The sequence below is a fragment of the Chiroxiphia lanceolata genome, chromosome 2 (genome assembly GCF_009829145.1).
Source record: "Chiroxiphia lanceolata isolate bChiLan1 chromosome 2, bChiLan1.pri, whole genome shotgun sequence".
Classification (NCBI taxonomy): Eukaryota; Metazoa; Chordata; class Aves; order Passeriformes; family Pipridae; genus Chiroxiphia; species Chiroxiphia lanceolata.
Genome location: NC_045638.1, coordinates 72051684 through 72074475, shown reverse-complemented (window position 1 = coordinate 72074475; position 22792 = coordinate 72051684). Strand labels below are relative to the sequence as shown.

General features: G+C 39.6%; 1 protein-coding gene across 1 annotated transcript in view; it reads right to left on the bottom strand.

Moving 5' to 3' along the window:
- Window positions 1-22792, bottom strand: part of FLT3 (fms related receptor tyrosine kinase 3) — a 45776-nt gene that overhangs the window by 9352 nt on the left and 13632 nt on the right. Inside the window, exons 2-15 of the mRNA XM_032679218.1 lie at window positions 22614-22738; window positions 20887-21089; window positions 20026-20141; window positions 17701-17818; window positions 15060-15196; window positions 14320-14456; window positions 14085-14238; window positions 9450-9615; window positions 5389-5495; window positions 4184-4295; window positions 2478-2656; window positions 895-1007; window positions 670-802; window positions 476-580 (exon numbers count right to left, since the gene is read on the bottom strand). Coding sequence (XP_032535109.1) covers window positions 476-580; window positions 670-802; window positions 895-1007; window positions 2478-2656; window positions 4184-4295; window positions 5389-5495; window positions 9450-9615; window positions 14085-14238; window positions 14320-14456; window positions 15060-15196; window positions 17701-17818; window positions 20026-20141; window positions 20887-21089; window positions 22614-22738 — 1905 coding nt within the window. The remainder of the gene's footprint in view (window positions 1-475; window positions 581-669; window positions 803-894; window positions 1008-2477; window positions 2657-4183; window positions 4296-5388; window positions 5496-9449; window positions 9616-14084; window positions 14239-14319; window positions 14457-15059; window positions 15197-17700; window positions 17819-20025; window positions 20142-20886; window positions 21090-22613; window positions 22739-22792) is intronic.

Genomic DNA, 22792 nt, shown 5'->3' with positions numbered 1-22792 from the left:
AAGAAGTAGTTTTGTGTCATCAAGAAGAAAAGACTACAGGAAATTGTGCTGAAGTTTTGGAAACAAGCTAGCTCAGACACAGCAGATGAAGGGTGTTCCACAGCTAGACAGCACTACAAGAAAAAGGGACCTTACACCAAAATTCATAGAGACACCGATGTAACCAGGAGGCTAATTTGCACTAGGAATTTCCATTCTTCCTCTTTAGAGCAGAGCAGCTCCATACTTCCCCACAGAGCACACACCTTCTCTAGTGTGTAGGACAAAAGGCAACACACTGCAGGATGAAGGCACTTCAGCAATATCTTTCCAAACTGAAGCAGGATTTTGAAAGGCATTTTAAGGATTTTGAAGCCAAGCGTTTTTGAGGATTAACTACTGAAAGGTTGTATACAAGGGGATTTCCAACTCTGCTTCTGCTTTGGAGCCACTAGAATACGTTGTTGTTTGTGAAAGGTACTAGAATTTATCATACCTTTTAGCATTTTGACTGCGACCTGGACTGAATCTCCCGCATTGCTAATTCCATAAGCTGTCGCATTCACCACTTTTCCAAAAGCCCCAGAACCAAGGATCTGTCCTACAAGACACAATATGCCAATATTATTTGCTGCTGGTACAGTACAGGCTATTACTCCAGTGTTGGGGTTTGCCTTAGGGACTGCTCACCAAATTCCAGGTTTTCCCTGGGAAATTCCCATTTTAGATCGTATTCGAATTCTCTGAAGTCAATGTAGATGTACTCATTATCTGATGGCCCTATCATCTGTATCATTTGCAACTGGCTTTCATATCTAAATTGCTTTGGAAGAAAAAAACACACAGTGTAAGAAGCCTTAGAGAAGAAACAGCCTGGTAGGAACAAAAGAAGAAGGGACAGATATTTATGTTTACCTTTTTGTATTTAAGAAACATGAATACAAACACAAAAGTGATCAATAGGAGAAAAAATCCGACAGAGACATAGAATGCATCATTGTCCGTGAGAGAAGAAACAGCTCCTGCAACTTTAAGAGACACATATTATTACCCACTGAATCAGTTTGTGTGTGCAGCTGAAAATGCAAGGAGAACCCATGGTGGCTTGGTCAGTTGTGGCAGTTTGTAGCCCTCTCACTCCTGAGCCTCCTCTGCATGGGGAATGAGATGGAGCCATATACAAAGCAAGATGGAGCCATATACAAGATGGGCAGGAGGCATTAAGTGCTGGATAATTCTGACATCTGTTTTCAGAAAAAAAAAGCTACATCCACTAATAAATCTACAATAAACTATAAATCTAAGTGCATGGAGGTTTTGGTGTGATCCATGGATTGAACTCTGTGAGCATAAACAGGACTAATCAACTCCTCTTCTTATTGCATCTTTCTGCTCTCTCCCTGTGCCTTCCCCCATCAACGTATGTTAGGTACCAAAGTTCCAGTTATCAGTGGGTGGACTGTACACAGCCTGCTTGGAGCATTGCTGCTGCTCAGCCAGGAACTCTCTTAACAAGCCAAGATATTACTGTAAGGGGCCTGTGGGTAGGTGAGTGTTACATAAGACCTACCCTCATATTCTGGTTGTCTCTAAGAGCGTAAGTATAAAGATTACTTTCTATTTTAATTTCAACATGAATGCTCGAACTCTGACAGTGGTCACAGCTTTGGCCAGCTGTAGTCAAAAGCACCAAACAGGCTGTTCATCCATGACAAAGGAAATCCCTGTACTGCAAATATATGGGTGTTTCAAAACACTTCCTAGGTGCCACAGCACATTCCTTGTAACTGAAATTTTTGCTCTATTGGATATATATGGTGTTACAAGTATAAAGTGCAAAAAAATCATATTGACTTTCTGGCTCAACAAGGAAATATCTCATTGTCTCGGCAAGAAGAGAGACTGCACAGCAGTTTCCAAACTAGGGCTTAACCTTTTGCCACCTGTCTATTATCAGTTTAAGAAGGTCTCTTGCCCAGTACTCCTTCTTCCCAGACAGGGTAGACCCTTAAGTGGTTCTGTTGGCTCAGTCATGATCTTACTTGTGTATGCAATGACCTCCATGGGGTGACAAGAGCTCCCACAGGCATTTCTAGCAGAAACACGATGACTTCCAGGAAAGGAACAAGAGCTAGCATCTGCCACCAGTTATCAAGCGACCTCAGCTCTTTCCGAAGCTGATGCATCCAGATTTCATGTAGGGATTACTAATATGAAATAAAAAATGAGACCCCAACATTGCCATGGTTCCATCCCACACTTCCTATTTGTGTGAAGTTTCTGCTTATTTTAATGAGGGAGGCCCCTGCTTTGGGACTGGAGAAAAAAGAATTGTCTCCCATTCACCCACCATTTCTGATGCTGTATACACATAGAGGTTGTGTTTCACCTGTAATGCCATTGCATGGTCAGCCATTTAGCCAGATAAAAAGTACCACAAGTTCTACCATGCCAGTTTTAATTGAGAAACCCTGTGCTAAAACACTGGCCTATGGTACCTGGCTGGTTAATGAAACTCTTTTTACAGGCTGAACCAGCAGAATTGTTTGCACAGCACTCCACAGAGAAGGTTGTTGCTGTCTCCTTTAGATCCAAAGTACTGCTTGAAGTCCATGACCCCAGGGATCTCCTCTTTGGCAAGAAGTTGTGAATCCCCTCTGCGATTTCTTCTGTACAGCTGAAAAAGTAAGAGGGTCAGTTTTGGTATTTGATTTGACGTTTTCCAGGGGAGAAGGTGGAAAGTTTCAAAACATGTCTTATGTCTGTCTTGGAAGATGAGAAGGGAGGGGGCTTGATTTTTGTCAGTGATAGAGTGAGACTTCAGATTGGTTACCAGTCTCATTTTTGGGGATGGACATGGCAGGGTCAGCAGGGAGCGCATTGGGTTTTCTACCTCCTACGCTGGGTTCACTCCCACTCTCTGCCACTGCCTTGCACCCGCTGCCTTCCAGGACCTCCACCAATTTCATAACTGACACAACCCTCCTATACTGCATCTATTCCCACTGGTTTCATACTTGCCTCAAACACTCAAAACACTGAGCAGCTCCAAACGGGCTGCTACTAAAACTATAAATGCAAAATGAACCCACAGTAAAAGTTCTAAAGTCCTTTCCCTGAAGGTATATGTTTTCAACCACGAAGTTTCTTTTACTCAAGATGAAGAGTATCCACCATGTATTAATGACTTATTTAAGACCTGATATGTAGAGAGAGGGAACATTATACTCGAGGGAAAGGAAGCTCACACAGAGATAATTTTGACTTTTAGCTTTTCTATCATTCATCAGCTTAGTACCTAATTTACTGTTCATATAAATAAAAGAGGAGATAAATAAATGAATAAAATTTATTCAGCTCTAGACATAACACTAGCTTCTACATGTGGAAGTTTCCAAGAAAAGAAATGTCACAGCATTTTCTTTCCAGAAAGATGATTTAAGGAGTATTTTAAACTCACTAGCCGGACGTTTTCTTTCCTCTTCCATTTCTGCATGAACAGATTGATGTTAGGAAACGTTTTCAGAGGTATAGATAAGAAAATTGTTCAGATATTTTTTTTAATTTCTAGCTAAAATACTTAGAGCTTTATCCACAACCTTATAAAGGATAATTTGACCAAGTACTCTTCTGCACCATAGGATTATTAGTTTTTTGCAAATCTAAAATAAAAACTGCAGAGTTCATAAAAGAGTTCAAAGTTCTTTCAGCATCTCTTGAAATTTTAGTGCCTGACTCATTGCCCTAAATAAATAGAGGAAATGGAAACACTCTCACTAACTTTACTGGAAGCACTCTCCCTGACTTCACTGGCTTTGGTAACAGGTCACCATAACAGCTGTTTTAACCAAAGCTTAACCAATTAATCAAGCCTGTATTAACCAATGCATTCCCTGAATCACTTTAATTTTGATAGGCTAAGAGAAAAACTTAGATTGAACTTTGTAGCTACCTAACTGTTGATATAAACCCAGTGGGGCTTGTTTTGGTGCAAAGAGCCTGAGATACATCTTTGTAGAATTCCTTTCATGTCAACAAAAAAATGGAAAACTTTCCCTAGTTTTGGTCATCTGGTTCCTCTGAAGTGGGACACCAAAGAGTTGAGGGTGCATCTTAAACTTGGGTTTTTACAGGTCAGTCTTCATGTAACCAAAGATAGCTCAGATAGTCTTTGCAAAGAATAAAAAAGTGAGAAAATTATTACCTGGATGAGTTCAGTTCAAGACAGTTCCTCCAAACCCAGGATGAGGCAGGATAACTTTCAGCAGTGCATGAGATCTGCGTGAACAACTGCTGCATCGTTATTTCAGGCTTTCCTACAACAAGATAGCACAAGACTTGAGGACATGGTTTAGTGGTGTACTTGGCAGTGCTGGGCTTGTTGGACTCTGTGATTTTAAAGGTCTCTTCCAACCTCATCAGTTCTATGATTCTGTAAGACAATTTCTGTCAGTGACAATACACAGTGACAATTCTATCAGATTTCAAGTGACAATACCCTGTACATTTTTGTGTACTGTATCTGCTGAGACCAAGGTCTGCTTTTGTGTTTTCAAAATAGCCCACACACATGTCCTGTGAGAGTTGGGTGCAGCCCGCAGTCTTACTCCTCCCTCAGTTCTGTGGATGGCAGTGCGGGCAAGGCAAGGGGAGCAGCCACTACTCTGTATGGGCACAGTGAAACCAAAACAATGGCAGAGCCAAAATTAGAAGCCTTAACTTCTGCTTTTCTGACGCTGAACAAGCGATTGGCCCTAGGACTGCCCTGACACTCCAGTTCTGGGGGTCCAGCTCGTACAAAATGTGCACAGGATATATCCCTGCACACATAACATATCATAAATAATGCTCCCTGACCTGGAATAAGGGAGACATGCTCCAGTCATGTGGCAGAACTGAGATAACTGACAGCATTGGTCAAGATTGTGCATGTGTAAATCATGAGTTTCTCATGTGGCTCATGTCATTTCTGCAGCAGTCATATGTGTTACAGCTCTGTAGAATTAGAATACAGTCACTGTATTTTATTGAGCTCCTAAGCTCGTAATTTTCTTAAGAAGCATTAATTTTCTGAGTATCTACTAATTTCTCATATTCTCTTTATGATAGACTAAAGGAAAGAAAAAATTAGTAACTTTCTCCTCCTTTCTCTGTTCTCCATCCCCGACCAAGACAAGAAATACAACCCACAAGCAATCCAGTGTCTTTCTCTGCCCCCGTACCTGGATTTCAGTAGTGGAGTGCAGTGTGAAGAGAATCATATTTTTGCCTTGTGATCCTCCATTTTTAACAATAAATCTATGTAAATGAAATGGCAAATACCAAGGAAAAACAGCAATAGTTTCATTTATACCAGTGACAAGGTCTCAGACTTTGCCAAATCTTCACGGGGATAGTTTTCTCACTTACTTCTCACATAGAGAGTGAATTTTTTTGTCACAACCATATCATCATTTTCAGCATAAAATATGTATATCCCAGACTGGCGCTGATGGTTGCAGAACTTTGATGACACGCTGCGGAGCAAAGAAAAACAAAGAAGGAAAAGGACAAAAAATTGACTTGAAAAAGATTTTAAATGTAGTCAAGACCCATACATATGTTGGAAAAAATTCAGCACCCTCTAATGAAGAACACAGGGGAAATTATTTTTGACTAGAGAATATAAATCCCAGAATCTAACAGTCTTTGTGGGAGTATATTTTTTTTCTGCAGTATTGATTTCATTCTGCATTTTTTCTCACAGGGCCTGGAGTGCACATAGGCTGTCAAGCTGTTATTTTGTTACCGAACCATTGGAAGACAAGGCACGTAACACATCCTGGCACAGATGCTAAGACCAGCAAAGGATCAAACTCTCTACTCTCCAAAGAACTTTGATGGGACTTTCTAGCTGATATGACAAATAGTATTAAGAAACAACAATGTCAGGGAGGATTGTAAAGAGATAAACCTCTCCAAATGGAAAGATCTCATGGAAACTCTGGAATGAGGTCACCATCATAAATTTATTGTCAATGAGACGAAACACCGACCATCAAGATAGTTCTGCAGGAGGAAGACCAGACTTCTGCTAATCCCTATGGCCTTTGACCCAGTGGATGGCAGAAAACCAAGACCCGCACCATGCAGGAGACAGCTTGTGACAATGGAAATGATGAGAGAGGGCTCTAACAAGTCACTGGGCAGAAGCTAACAACTGAGAACTGCAGCAACTCAAAGATTCATGCATGACTGTCCTGTTGTCACTGGTTTATGAGACGTGGGATGAGACAGGGAGGAGGGAATATACCAACTTGCAGAGATGGTATCCTATTTCTGTGCTTTTGACTAGGTTATTGTTGTGAGGACAATTGTCAAATTTGAATGGCAGATAATGCAGTTCATCAACATTAGAAACGCAACCTAAGAAAATCTTTCTTAGGTTTAGTTGCTGACATTTGGGGATAGATGGTTTTGCTGACAGCTCAAGGATAACCATGTAGAATGTCCTCAACTACCTTTAAGTGGTAAAGACAAGCAGGTACATCAGTGAGTTTGAAGCAAAGAAGGAAAAAAAGACAGCCTGCAATCTGCAAGGTAAGAGAAAGCAGTAATGAGATAGAAATCTAGAGATCTAAGATCTGGGTATTTCTCATTAAGGAAGATACATACAAAGGAACTAAGTATTGCCTTGAAATTCTAGACCAGGAAAACTTATGTTGGAGCCACTGGCAGTTTTGCCTTCTCACTAAGGCAACACCTTCTTGTAGTTATTGACTTTTGAATATCTTCATCTGAAATGGCCTTAAAATTGTCCTTGAACTCATAGACATTTTAAAATTAGAACCCTTTTAAGCTGACTCAAGATGGACACTGAAGACAGGAAAAAACACCAAACTCCAAACCAAAAATAATGAATTGCTTTTGAAATCCCAGGGCTGAAGGATTATGTCCTAATGAAATAATGGGAAAAAATTCTAAAACAATATCTTTGATACATGAAAATATCAGGGCATGTGAGCTAAATATTATAAATTCTAACAGAGGTCATAGTGTTTATGAAAACTCATTTGCTCTTAGGAGGGAAGTGAAAATCAACAGTGTGCTGAAATACAGAGACAACAAAAGCAAATAGAAAATGGAAATTCAAGAGAAATGTCTGAAAACACATAAGGGTAGTGATAGGAGAGATGGATCTCTGGGATTTGAAATGAAAAGCTAAAGAAAAGAACAGAGTTAATTAATACAATTTAATATGACCTATAATCAGGAGGAAAAACTTAATACGAAAATGGCAGAAATAAAAAAAGGGAAAAACAGGAAATGAAAAAGGATATGAAAGGAACAAAGTAGAAGTGTTGGGAGACAGGATTACACAGAAATCAACTAAAATATACAAAGTGAGACTTGCAATAGGTTTAGATATGTGATGACCTTTCTCTTGTAGTTTCGGGAAACTTTCTGCATTAAAATCATATGGAAATCTGCAGTGCTACAGCTTGCAGGCAGAATCTCCTGACATCCTCACCCCTTGCTGCTTCTTTCCTCAGGTGAGATGTGCCTATCCAGTGCTTGTATTCAACCAAAATTATAGTTGTGTATGTATAGTTGTGGGGGATGTTTGTACAGAAGAATGTACTTGTCAGATGAAATAATTACCAAATTCAAGTACTTTTTCCTCAATCATATTTTTTCCCATAAAATAAATAGAATGATAAAACAATGCAAAATATAACTACCCGAAAATTAACATTAAAAAAATCTCTTTATCCAATAGCACAGTCAGACGGATGGCTGAGTTGTCTGTTTGAAGCAAGAGCCAGGCCACACCCCAGCAATACTTGGTGGCTGTGATCGTGGCTATGGCCATGACTGTGGCTGAGCCAGCCAAGGACACACAGCTCCAGGGACACAGGCTGGACTTTTCCCCATCCGGCAGGTGGGGATCTGCACTCGGCAACTGCTGCTTCTGTGCTGCAGAGGCTATCTGAAGTGACTCATAAATCCCAAAGCACCAGCAGTTGCACCTTTCCAATTAACAAGGGTTGCCTAAACTATTTCAAGAGTTCTTGACATTATTATTGTTGGCGCAGTCCACAGCACCTTTATCTTATCTGCACTGAATTTACACCAGTTCTCAATCATCCAAGCAAAACTGACTGCTGCTTGTACAAGCGGTGAGAAGAGGTCCATATCAGCTGCAAAGCAAATCAACTCGGTGTTATCAGCTGGAGGGAGGTACCTATTCGACAAGGATGAGCAAATGCTCACGGTTGTCCCTTGAGACTTCATTTCCAAAATCAATCTTGACACAAAGCGCAGATCTGCTGAGCCCATGTCAGGCATTGCAGATTAGTCACCAACACCCACGCAATGCTATCAAAGTTTGCTGACAGCCCCCACTTTATCAGCAGGGACAGAGTTCCTGTGGCCATTGCCAGGAGATGACAATTTGCTAATCTGAACTGAGCTGTCTCTGAACCTCACTGAGGTCTGACTCCAAAACACCATCTGATGCAGATGAAAAGGCCAATCTGTTACAAAGATGCCTTGACAACCTAGTGGATAAAATTGAAGGTACCAAAATACTACAGAAAGAAATCATAAAAAGTGTAATCCAGGCTATGACACAGCTTTATGGAGATGATAAGACAGGTTTTAAGAATATGAGAAGAAATCAGTGCAGCCACATTAGTTTCTGCCCAGGTCCTGCTCAGTTTTAAAGTCAAAACTTGAAAAGAGCAGTCTGGCTTTACTCTCACTGAGGTGAATAAGAGCTGTTACTTTCAAAGCCATGGGACTACTCTGAAAGAAACTCTGAAGGAAATTAGATAATGTTATCAAGAAATTAGAAAGCCTAGGGAATGGAGAAAACATTAACCTTAAACAGGATACATGCCAGAAGTTCATTGTAGGAAATAACAGAAAAGGTAGATAACTAACAGGTTTATTCAAAACATGTTTTGCTGCAGCAGCAGAAGAATACATGACCTGGGTAATGAGCAGAACGGTATGTTTCTGTGGCACAGGCACAGTCAAACAGATCTAACAGAGGCTTGGAAACTACAGGTCCCTGGACTTGATCTGGGCTGTTTGAAAGACACTGGGAACATCATCAAGAACAGGATGACAAAAGGGGAACATGCAGAACTTGTGATTCAGTACAAAAACTGCAGCAGATCTGAAACTAAGAAATTACGTTAGAGAGAAAGGGAATGGCAAAATGCATATAAACTAAAAGGTTACTAGATGCATAACTTACCAAAGGGTTTATTATAAATAGAGAATAAATTGATTCTACAAGTTATATATGTGAACTGTTGCTGAAAGTCAAAATTGTGTTTGAGTGCCTTTTGTTAACATGGTTTCATCATGTGACCCACCCACATTTTAAAAACACAGAGTACAAAACATGGACAGTAAACAGTCCAAATAAGATAAAAAGAGGAAACATTATCATATTAAATTATTACAAAAGACTCAAGTACCTGTGTCCATCCACATTGTAACTTTGTTGACATGGAAATGTTTTTTTGGAAAATAACCACATGCATCTAACTGGTGGATAAGCTGTAAAGTTAACTTCAAAGCAAAACTCTTCCTCATCAATTTCAAAATCTTCTTTAGAGTCAGTTACATTTATAAATCCCTTTTCTGAAGGAAAAGAAAAAAGAGATATTAGGCTGGGCTGCTTAATGAAGAAATTTTGACCTCTGTATGATTTTCATTTTGGTTATCACAAGATAAAAAAATCACTATCATCATGTTACATCACAAAAGGTATCCTGTTAAAATAAGATAATGTTTCAAAATAGTATTGAAATGTTGTCACTGTGTTCAGTTGCAGTCAAATGATTTGAGCCTGGTGAAGTTGTGTATTTGGTCAGACCAGAGCACTTAAAAATGCTTCAACATTTCTCCTCAATACGCTCTACAGAATCACAGGGTCAACAATGTCATTATTTATTTCGTTTGGGTTAGATGTGTATTCCAGGTGTTAACAGCTGCAACTCCTGGCTTTTCTCCTACAAGGAAGAAAAACCAGGGGGCACCACTGGCATAATCAGATGCTGACAGTAGTTCTCCTTCCCTAAAATGAGCTGAAGATTTTTTAAATTAGTCTTGTAGCTGCTCCTTTATTTCTCCATCTAAATTAGACATATTTCATGCAAGATGAGAGCAACATGGAAAAGTGTTTTGAAGATGTCCATGAACCATGTGCTGCTGGCAGTTGCCCTACTAGTGTGGGATTTGTTTTACCTAATGGAGGTGTCTGAAGTTCTGTGATCCATCTAAGCTACTTGTTTGGACCTCTGATAAACTCAGTGGAATGAAACAGGCATATCCAGATGTACCCTGTCGTAAAATAGAAGACAACGAAGATGTACTGAACTGCTTCTGGAAATATCTGTTTCTTGACACTGACTGTTGAAGGAACCAAATTCATTGCTGGGGCCAAATGTCTCATGACTTGAAATGAATCCTATCCAAAGAGACTGAAGAACAGATGTGTGGGGGGAGGTTATCCTGAAGATATCAGTGTAAATATCAGCTCTGTAAATGTCACAGAACTATATACATTGGAAGAGATACCTAGTCCAGTTCCTGCTCACAGTTGGTCCAACTAGATGAGATTGCTCAGAGCCATGCCCAGTTGAGTTTGGATATCTCCAAGGAAGTAGACTTTACAACCTCCGGGAAACGTGTGGTGGTGTTAATCAGTCACATGGTGAAAAACTCCACTGTAAAAATATTGCTAGACTGGGTTTTACTTTTGAGTGTTTTTCTTCTGGTTATATCTGCCTGGCATGCTTTATCTCTGTCTTAGCTTACTGGTTTGAAAAATACTACCTGAAAACTCCCATATAAACCAAAAAAGTGCCAATATTTTAAAACAAGAAGCAATTCCTTTCATGGCTGTTCTCCTACTTTTTGATATTAAAGGCTTACTGCTTTTATAAATTGGACCTTCATCTTTTGTCCTCATCCGTCCAGGCAGAATATAATCTCTGAGTATAGTGTTAACAACACAACCAGCGAAGAGTAATGGCTTTCTCCAGAGTGCATACAAGGACCTTGGAGCAGTGTATGCTATTTCTCTGGAAAATAGCAGAAAAAAAAAAAAGTAGTTTCTTTATTGAAGGAGAAACAAAATAGCACATTATTGCTCAATTTATAATTTTTGGCAAGTTTAAGTGTATTTCTGACTACTTACATTTAGTAATGACACAGAAGTGAGATGAAAGTTGAGACTGAACAAGTTTCTGTGTTTATCGTATTTGTTTATTCATTGCTCTAAACAAATTTTGCAAAACAAATATTGCAAAATAGCTTACATATTCCTGAAGCAAGATTGTGTAGTGCTAAAAATTCTTTATTCAACACTGGTGGAAACTGAGCATAAGAACTGCAGAAACAAAGAGCCTTGCAGCTGCAGTCATTGGTATGATCTGTGTCATGCTTTAAAGTGGTCTAACCACCCTGCCTACCTGACCAGCCACACAAAACGGGATAAGTTGATGAAGTATCAGTTAGCAAAGAGCAAACCAGAGCAGTCTGGCTGCAAGGCATTATTAGAGACTAGAAGAGCACCCATGCGTGTACCTATGCTAGCCAGGCTCCCCAGGCAATGCAGTATGTGCCAATCAAATCACTTTTCTCTTGGTTAAGGTGCATCACAATGATTCCCAGTGTTGACCCATGCACAGTAATGTTTTAAAGGTAGGACCCAGACATGGGCAACTGAGTGAAATCTGTATCTAGATCACTCCTGTATCTGTATCTATATAACTGCTGAAATGGAACCTGGCATGCTAGTACGAATTCACACCAGCTGTGGTTGCCATTAACACATTATGCTAAAGGCTGGGGTGGATCAGAAGTACAGGATGTCCCTGCAGAACCTTGGAGAGAGAAGCACAGCTGTTAGTGCTAGGTATGACAACATTACCTACTTTTATCCACCTTGTAAGTAAACAAATAGATTTTTTCTTCAGGAAAGACAGTGAGCCCTCAGAATTTTTGTTGGCATAAGGGCTATTAAGAAGGGTACAGATGATCATTGTAGGTTCGTGTCTTGCAGTGAAAAAATACCCTTCTCAGAAATATAGCCTTCCAGGGACAGTGACTCAAATATTCCCTGTGACCGTCACACATATTCACGCCTGATAGCTTATATATCCAGGAAGCCACTATTTCTGACCTGTGTACACTACTGATAAAGAGGAGGATCTTGCCCTACCTCTACAGTATCCTCTCACTTCTACATTCCTGTTCACTAAGATGTATGTAGAAAAAAAGCCCAGGTATCATATTTCATTACTGTAAATGATGGGAGAACTTCCTGCTCAGTGGTTAGCAGAATCTGAAAAGAGGATATCGCACTGGGAAAGTAATTTCTGAAGAGACTGGGGTAACTGTTCTCACTTCCTACCATTCCTTGCCTAGGTATTGTAAGCTCTGAGAGCAACTACATCTAAGGTCAAACACATGGTGAGTGCTTCAGAGAGCCTTGTCATCAGAGGCAACTCCAACTCCAGGCACATTAGTCACTAAACTACTCCCAGTGCCTACTCCAGCAGAATGATTCTACCTACAGCTTTCCTTTTTATGCTTTTTTTTCCAGATTTGTGTCTATTTGTATATTATTTCCATCTGAGAAACAAGTTTTGCAGTTGAGGCTGTTCTCAACTAACTTCAACACCACTGGCTTTTAAATCAACATATTGCTTAAGTAGAATGAAGTTTCCTTTTTAAAATTTTCAGGCCTTATGTAGCTTGGCACCAGGAAGATGGTTCTCTTTAGTGCCTGGAGAACAGGAGACACTCAGAACGAAGGATAACATTGGAGTATTTGTCTTTCTATTTTCAGGTTTTCCTTCGGATCCATCACAGCTGCAGCAGCACTTTTGCATGGCAGCTTGCCATCTCCGTCAGCATTCATTCATCACTAGACAATCTGTTGGGGCTTACATTCTCCATTAACATAAAAGTTTAAATTTATTTTCATCTACTAGTTACACGTGTTTTGGAGCTAAAATTCTTTCTCAGATTTACTTTCCCATTAAAAAATTGGCGAACACAAATGGTTTCTTGTGAGTCACTCCCTTGCCATAAGATGAAATGGTCATTTCTCATTTTTTCTGGGTTTTGAGTAGGAAAACCTACCAGCAAGAACCTTCCAATTGTTTGATTCTGTCCTGTTGGACCCAGATCAGGACCACACAAGTAGATTTCATGTCTACTTTTTTTTCTGTATAAGAGCAACAATCACCTGAAAGGTCCATACAAAACAGCAGAGCAGAGGCCACAAGAACATCTGTCTTACATCCCCACCCTCAAAAGCGCAGCAAAGGTGGAGTGGAAATGCCATATGTGAGTAGGGAGGTGCAATGGTGAGAAGGAGACTGAGTCCATGGCTACAGCTTCTAAAAATCCATGCTGAAGTCACAGCAGGATACTTCACATTGGTTGAAGTCAGTCAGTGGTCATACCAGACTGACCAAACTAACATACAAACCATCAATAGCCGAACAAACAGGGCAGGTCTCATACTTCTTGTATTCTTGGCCAGCTCCAGCAGTGCTTTAGCTCTAGCTCTTTGTATCTGCTCTGCAGCTCCACTTGGTGACACAGAGAAGGGCTCTACAACTATAGAAGTCCCCGCTGCCCAGAAAGCCCAAGGCATATCCCCCAGGGACCCTATAGCTTTGTGTCCTCACAAAAAGCCACTGGCTTTGCAGCACACTGGCTGAGCATCACCTACAGCAACATGAGATGAATCCTGGTCTGTGTTTCTAGAGATCCCATTGAAACACTCACATGGACTAGATCTCTAACCAGTGCCATTTAGTTTCACTTCTAAAAGCACTGGGAATTATTATTAATGGGAATTATTTGAAAAGCAATACAAAGAAAAGGTTGATTGTATTCAGGTACCAGAATGACTCAGTTCAAATTAATCTCTTGGCTCTCCTGGACTGCCAGTAAGTGCAAACAGACTTTTTCCTTAGCAAAGGAACTATAAACATGTACTGCATACCTGCAAGCAAAGAACTGCCACATGGAAAATAAAGCAAAACATCCAGCTGAGGAAAAAAATTCATACCAGGGATTGGAATTACCTAAAACTGTAACCACAGCAGTTTGATTCGGATGAGCAGTAGAAGAACAGGTATAACGTCCACTATCACTTCTTCCTGCTTCTGAAGCAAATATATACTGGACCCGAATTGCTGAGTGGTCTGCTGGGTATTCTAATCCTCCAAATAGGCGATCCTAGTTTTCAACAGAGATTCCAATTTAATCAGTTGATAGTGCCCAATACTACCAATTTTAAAACATGCCCTATCTTCTTACCTGAACTTCTCTGTTTTCAGAAGATAATTTTATTCTGAATTTATAATTATGGTGAACAGCTCTGCATCTTATCAGCAATGGTTCCCCGACCTTAAGTAGCAGTTCAGGTAAAGGTGCTGCTTGCCTTTCATTCAAATCTACAAAATCAAAACAGCCACTGAAACAACTATCACTTCGCCTGAAAAAATGCTTGGTTAGATCAACATTTTTCCTGCTAATGCTGTATAGATATTCATTATTTATTCATTGCAATGATAATTACAATAATCATGAAATTAGTAAATTTGATGGATTTAGATGTCTCAAACCAAATTTTGTCATAATTTACAAGATATCTATAGGACACGGGTGCAAGCACACAGCTTAGCTCAGGTCAGGTTTATTAAGAAAACAACAGAGAAACAAACCTGCATATATATATAAATTAAAAATTATTTCTATGTGTATACCTTTGAGAACACCTTAAAGAGCTTTTCCATGCAACACAGTCCTAAAAGCACGAACAAAAAGTCAATACATGCATAGCAAATACAGAAAAGTAAGACATTTTCTACAGAGACCACAGAGAGCTATTGGAATTAGGTTTTAAAGCTGTTACAGAAAAACATATTCACTGTTAGATTTGTTCCAGTGATTACAAATAAGTAGCTTAGCCCATAAAGCATACTCAGATGAATAGTGCAACTAATTTCAGTGTCAGGAACGAGCTCGCATGCAAGAAAACCTTAGAGGGAAGTTACCTATCGTAAAGAGGTTGGTGCATTCTCTGCCCAGGGCATTAACTGCACAGCACCATATGTAAGTTCGAAATAATTCATGTTGCACCATCTGTATGCCATCTATTTCTCCAGTTTCTTCATGCATTTTATCAGGGCAACTGCAATTACAAGCACAATTATTCATTGACTCATTTGGTTAACCTCAAGCAACTAAATCTGATAAATCTCCAAGCCATGAGAATATGCAAACAATAGTGGGAAAACTGGATTTTACATAGTTGAATGAAAAGGAACCAGGAAAGATGAAGATAAGAAAATAAAAATTTCACAGTCTAGGAAGAAATGTGGGCTAAAACGACCTGAATATGCTCAAACTGGCTCATAGACAGGTAATGATGTAATTAAAATCCAGACAAGAGTTAAATCATAGAGACTAAGCTTTCACACCATATCTCTGAATTCCTGGTGGTGGGAGCTACTGCAAATCCAGCAGCCTTTATGAGACCCAGATCCCAAATGACCACACTGCAGAGAAAGGCATTATTCCCACTGTTAATAGAATAAACCTTATATATTAATAGAATGGGAAAAATTATTTAGCTCACAAAATTATGATCTCTTGTAATATCCTCCCAGCTCTCATGCTCCGAGTGAAGCCCACAGTGACTGGGAAAAGGGAAACGTAAGAAAGGGTAGAAAGGAAGACTGTGGGAACTACCAGCCCATCAGCCTCACCTCAGCACCTGGGAAGATCATGGAACAGATCCTCCTAGAAGCTAGGCTAAGTTGTATGGAGGACAGGGAGGTGATTTGAAACAGTTAGCATGGCTTCACCAGGGGCAAGTCCTACCTGACCAACCTATTGGCCTACTGTGATGGAGTGACAGTAGCAGTGGAAAAGGGAATGGTAACAGGTGTCATCTACCTGGATTTCTGTAAAGCCTCTGACACGGTCCCCCGCAATATCTTTCTCTCTAAATTGGAAAATACAGATTTGATGGGTGGACTGTTTGGTGAATGGGGATTTGGTTGGATGGTCACATCAACCAGAGATTAATGGTCAATATCTTGGTGTCCAGTTGGACATCAGTGAAAAGCAGTGTCTTTCAGAGCTCTGTATTGGGACCAGTACTAATATCTTCATCAATGACATAGATAGCAGGATCGGGTGTATCCTTAGCAAGTCTGCATATGACATCAAGCTGTGCAGTACACTTGGTATACCTGAGGGATGCGATGACATCCAGAGGGACCTGGACGAGCTCGAGAAATTGGCCCATGGGAAACTCATGAGGTTCAACAAAGCCAAGTGCAAGGTGCTGCATCTGGGTCAGGGCAATCCCTAGTATCAATACAGGCTGTGGGATGAATGGATCCAGAATAGCCCTGCAGAGAAGGATTTGGGAGTACTGGGATGAAAAGCTGGACATGAGCTGGCAATGTGTGCTTGCAGCCCAGAAAGCCAGTTGTATTCCAAGCTGCATCAAAAGCACCATGGCCAGCATGCGGAGGGAGAAAATTCTGTCCCTCTACTCTGCTCTCATGAACCCCCCCTAGAGCATTATGTCCATTTCTGGGGTCCTCAACATATGAAGGATATGGACATATTGGAGAGAGTTCAGAGGAGGCCACAAAGATGATAAGAGGGCTGGAACACTTCTCCTGTTAAGACAGGTTGAGAGAATTGGGGTTGTTCAGCCTCAAGAAGAGATAGTTCCCTTCCAGTAATTCAAGAAGGCTTATAAGCAAGATGAGGACAAACTTTTTAGCAGAGCCAGTTATGATAGAACAAGGGATAACAGTATTAAATTAAAAGAGGGTAGACTAGACATAAGGAATATTTTTTTTCCTGATGAGGATGGTGAACCATTGGTACAGGCTGCCCATAGAGGTGGTAAATACCCCATCCCTGGAAACATTCAAGGTCATTTTGGTTAGGGCTCTGAGTAACCTGTACTTATTGAAGATGTCCCTGCTTATTGCAGTGCGCTTGGACTAGATGACCTATAAAGGTCTCTTCCAACACAAAGTATTCTATAGTTGTATGATTAAAATTTCAAATAAATGTGAAAAACTAGAGGGAAATTAAATATCTTTGATTTGCTCCTGTGACACCAGAATACTAGAATCTGGAATAACACTCTTAAAGCCAAGAGTTGACAGTTTCCAAAAGAGCACAACAGTCAAAATTTCTAAGAAAAACATGTTGTAGACATAGGTTTTCAACCATCATGTGGGTGTGCCAAACAGCAGAGTCCAGTTCAAAAAGTTCTGAACCAAAAGCTCTTTTTCAGTTACCTCCCCAGTTCACTAGGTGCACTAAGCAGTGTAGAATCATAGAATTATTAAGGTTGGAAAAGACTTCTAAGATTATTGAGTCCAACCATCAACCTAATGCTGCTGTATTCACCATTAAAACGAGTCTGCAAGTGCCACATTACACTTTTATTGAACACTTGCAGGGATGGTGACTCAACTACTTCCCTGGGCAGCCTGTTCCAATGCCTGACCAACCTTTCAGAGAAGAAATTTCTCCTAATATGTAATTTAAACCTCCCCTGGCACATCTTGAGGTTATTTCCTCTCATCCTGTCCCTTCTTCTTTAGAAGATGGGAAACTTTCAGTTTAGAGATACGACACACATATAAACATACACCATACCTCTTTTCAGGTGTTTTGCAGAATATCCATTCCACTGAGGGCTGGGGGTAGCTCTCAGATATGCACTCGATAGAATCCGAATTTTCCCTTTTCCTGAAATGGGGCTTGCTTGGTTTTTCTGTTAAAAATCATGCAAATGTTTAAGAATGATGAAATGATTATGAGACAGTGTTTTGCTCATTTCATAGTAAGTGAAGTTACAGAGCTGTAATTTTTTCAGGAGGTTTCAACACCGAGGGACCAGAAAATTATTTGGCCCTAGCAGTATTGTGGGCTGGTCTCATGAGCCTTGATTGCTAAATTCATGGGTTCCCTGTACCAAAGGCCTGCATCATCCCTATACATCAGGGGATAATCCTGAAACTGATAGTGAAAGGTGTTAATTTGCTATGGTTGCTATTTATTTCAATGGGCAGGAGCACAAATACCTTTTGAAATCACATCCTAAACCCTTCCTTTGGTGGAGTATCTGATGAGACTACAAAGTCTGTACACAAAGTGGGATTGTTGCATACTCCTCAGTCAGATCAGATACAGGATAGAAACACAATGGGTGATAATGACTTCTGAAAGCAGACTTTTCTACCCTGCATCTGTAACCCAGAGGGAAATGATTCCTAGAGAATTCCCAGTACCTTGAACCTATCAGGCACAGATTTGGACTACGCACAAAAAATTTAATGTGTTAAAACCGCTGAAGACTTGACTCAAAATGCAAAACACTGAGTTTGGCTTTAGGCCATCTTTCAATGAAATTACAGCTTCCATCCAAAAGAGTGACATCTTCTTCAGTCATACTTCCATTGCCTGCAAAGTGTCATGCTAAGGTGAAACTAATACTTATGACTTTTTAATTTCTTTGCTCATTTAGCTCTTATAAGCTGGGCCTAGAAGGTTTAGTTCACCTACAGAGATTCACATCCCAGTTGAAGGATTCACATCTAGCCTGAAGGATTTTATGAGATGTAATTATGATATTAGATTCACAGGAGCAAAGAGAATGCAATCCAAGCAATTGATATGGAAAAGACCTTTATCGACAGTGTTTCAAACTATTCTTGCTTGTGCATGTAATAACGTATTCTACCTCTAAAGCCTAATTGATATAGTAGAGATGGCAATCCTTAATGAAAGATTTAATACCTTGTCCCCTCAATAAAGCTGTAAAATTATAATTGAGACATACGATAAGCTTTCAAATAAAACAAGGAGAGATTGGAGGTGACTTTCTGACACTTGAGAAAGAAAAAAATTAAACAGAAGAAATATTTTAAAAGATGGAATAAAAAATGTTGATTTGTTACAGTTTACTAAAAACAAGGCAAGTAGTGATGCTTGTTAAACCTGTATCTAGAAGGGTCTTTTAGCTGTTTGGATTTATGTTTTTGAAATTTCTTTTGCATTTTTAAATTTTATCTTTAAATTTGGTTCTTTTCAGACAAAATAATATAGTCTTTATTTTCTTTCAGAAAATCGTGTCAACATGGGTCTTTTTGTGCTTCGATATGTTTTTGGACACCCCAACTTAGAAAAAGAAGTTTGCACTTTGTTGCAGCAGTTGCCTTTGCATCAGAGATGTCTCTTGTGTGAGCCTCGACAGAATTCAATCAAATCCACTCTCAGCCTTTCAAAAAGTCACACCTCACAGGTGCTCTGTCATGAACATTTAACAACAGTTAAAATCTCAGCTTCTTGGGCACTCTTGTGTGAGCAGTTGCAGAACTGATGGGTTTTACTCTGAAACACAGTAAATTACAAGTAAAGGCTGACAATGAGAAGAGGGACACTTTCTTTCACCTTCCCTCAGCGTACCTCTTGCTGAACACAGAATTGTAGAAGGAAAAGCTGTGAGAGAAGTGAAAGACCCAGCAGCAGGCACAGGTGGAAAAGTGGCAGTGACTCAAACTGTGACTTGGGAGCACCAGAGACCAGAATATGAAAGGTACGTCCTGATCTGGTCCAGATTACAGCCCAGCCAGCAACACCAGAATAAACAGGTTAAAATGAAAGCAAACAAACGTAGCCCAAAAGCTTTGAAAGCACACAAAAGCCACTCTCGTTTTGTCCTTTTTGTCACAGAGGGGAATCTCTCACACAGAAGAGAGCTACCATGCATTTACATCCTTATTTGTTCATTTGCATGGTTTATTGGCTGAAGAAAGATGACTCTCACAGAGTTTGTGGTGCCGACTTCAGCCTCCAAGTCCTATGCTAATCTAGGAAGATGTTTGAAATGCTCATGGAAGCTTCATTGCTTTGGCTGAACTTGAGTCTCTGCCCTTGAACCTATTGATGGTATGACCCCTTTCATGTAGATATACTCACTTCGGATGAGAACAGGCACAACTACTGTGTAATTGCTGTTTTCACTTGTCACCAAGAGGGTGTATTTTCCAGCTTGTCCTTCTTTTATTTGTGAAAAAGTCAAAGATGTAATATATCTATAAAACAGAAAGTAAAGTGGTATTTGTCATGTTAACATAAAGAAGGTAATATGCAGCACACACAATGAAATGTTAGCTCTTTAGCTCTGCAAAACCCATTAGTATTCGTTATTTATATAGTGCCCTTCAGCCTGAAGTGCTTTCAGCATGTGTCTTCCTACACAAGTGCACATAGGAACTTACAGACACAAGTACCACGTGCTTAATGCTGAGCATTGGGAAGGAGGGGTTTCCTGAGCTTAGAACAGTTCGGGAGTTCCACATCAAAATGCTTTAACTAGAAGTTTTGCACAAGGAGGCAATAATTCAGTCTCAGGTTCCAGCCCAGGTTTGGCTGTGAGAATAAGAATGCTGTTGCTGTTGTTCCTGATTTTCTCTGTGATCCTAAAAGTCATATAATTCTTCATGCCTCAGTTTCTTTGACTATAAAATTGCAATTTTCCCACATAAGCACCACAAAGCTCAAATAGATCAATGTCAGAAAGCCCCTGGAGACCCCCACACATGATGCTATACAAATTAAAAGAACAAGCTTATTTTGGAATGTTCTAAGATTCATGTGTGTACATATATCTAAATGAAAATCAGCAATGTGCAGCTGGGTTACAACAATTAAGAAAGGTTAGGAGATTGAAAAAGATAATACATAATGTGAAATTGATCACACAGAATACTTTCCATTTGAATCCTAAAGGAAATGACCTTTTAAAGGCTCTTTGATCCAGTACATCCCTTGACTTACCGATTCTCTGAGTCCAAAAAAAGTGTACAAGCTTTTCTCTCTTTAAAGAACCAAAAGCATGAAGTGATATTCGAAATTCTCATTATTATTCTTAATTCAATATCTTGAAATAGATTGACTTCCACATTTTTAATTGTTTTATAGATGTTCTCTGTTCCTTGAGAATTCAAATAACACCCAAGATCTTCCAAAATGTTAGAAATCTGCAATGCAGAAGGACAGATTGTTAGGTATTTACCAGCAATTAGCTTTATTTGCCAAAATACAAATAAAAATTACAGTAAAATAACACCTTCATTTTGTTTGGTTTGGGGTTTTTTTTCCATTTCTACTGTCAAACTTATTCATAAATATGTTGAGTTCTACTGCATGAGGAAACTTTACAGGTTTGCTGTTGAATTAGTTAATTCTGTTCTCTAGACAGAGATCACAAAACAATTTTAGCCAGAAACTCGATAACTTCCCTTAGTGATATATGTTATTCTTTACACTCAATTTTGTTTCTTTTTATTTAGAACTGTAGGAAGACATAGAACTACAACAAAACCTGTGTGTTTGCAACCTTAATGTAAAGGTAGGGTCGAAATGTTGGGTTTATGTTAGCATCCTACTACTTGTCACTGCATCATCTGGCTAGACTGCTCCTCAACTCCTTGGGCATTTTAGTAGGTAAGAAACACTGGGGCTGGATGCGTTCATGGTTTTCATTTCCTCACCATTGCATATGGCTAAAGGAGAATTGCAAATAGAAAGAGAACACTCTGCAGTCATTCTGAAAGCCACCAGTGGACTAATGAGTCTCTAAGATCAGCTGCAGCAAAAGGTGCCAAGTAAATAGCTCCATCTGAAGAGGAGCCCACAATGTCTCTATTATTTTGGTGGGTGAAATTTATCTAGTGTAAGTTTATGAAAGGATGGAGTTCATTGCATTCTCTGCCCTGCAGTTTTGCTTGGCTGGTTGGTTCTTCTCATTCCTTGCTCCTTTTTCCTTTTGATTGACATGAAAAGTATCTAGAAAAAACGGCCAAATTCTGCCTTGTCAGATACAAGGACAGCACAGCTTTGGCTGATACACCTTAATTTGTTATCTGATTTATTTGTTCAGAAATGAAAAAGATTTCATAAGACTTTCATGAAACAAGAATCCTCAGGAAATATTTTAATCACAGGTCTCAGCTGATTTATAAATTAATTGCACATCATCTCTTCTTCGATTTCTGCCATTTTGAGTCAAAAGAGAAGAAAATAAAGTTATATTTGATTTATTGTCCAGCTTTGGTGTCTAAGTCAAGGGATTTATGGGCTTTGGTGGTGGGAATAGAGGGCAGTACAACTTCCCTATCAGTCCCAGCAGCCATGGCACACACACAGCATGGCAGGACACCCATTCACACCATGGCCTTGGAAATCCCCTCTTAAGGCCACATATTTTCAAATATATTTTTACATTGACACATTGCCAGCAACATCCAGGAATATGACAGCATCAAGGTGTCAATTAAAAAGTCAGTTTTAGAGAAAACTGGTACTTAACTATTTACAGTTTCAAAGTATGAATTGTGATATACATATCCCTCTAACCTTCTGTAGTCATATTTGGCTTAACCTTGGTTATTTTGACTGTGACATCCTCACATCTTCAGGTTTAGTGAGTTGTAAGCTTCTGGGAAGGTATTTCTGGAATGGACAGGAACATTTTACAAGCAAATTGTTTTCTGCTATATTACCTTAGGAGATACTGATGTCTCCGGTGCTCCTGAACCCTCAGCTTTCCGGCTGATAAACTCACATGTGATCTCAGATGTATTTTGAGTTATTGTAGAAGTGAAAGCAACTGCTGTCATAACAAGAACTGCAAAACAGAAAGAGAAAACAAATCTAATAAAGTCTAGATGTCTGCTCAGAG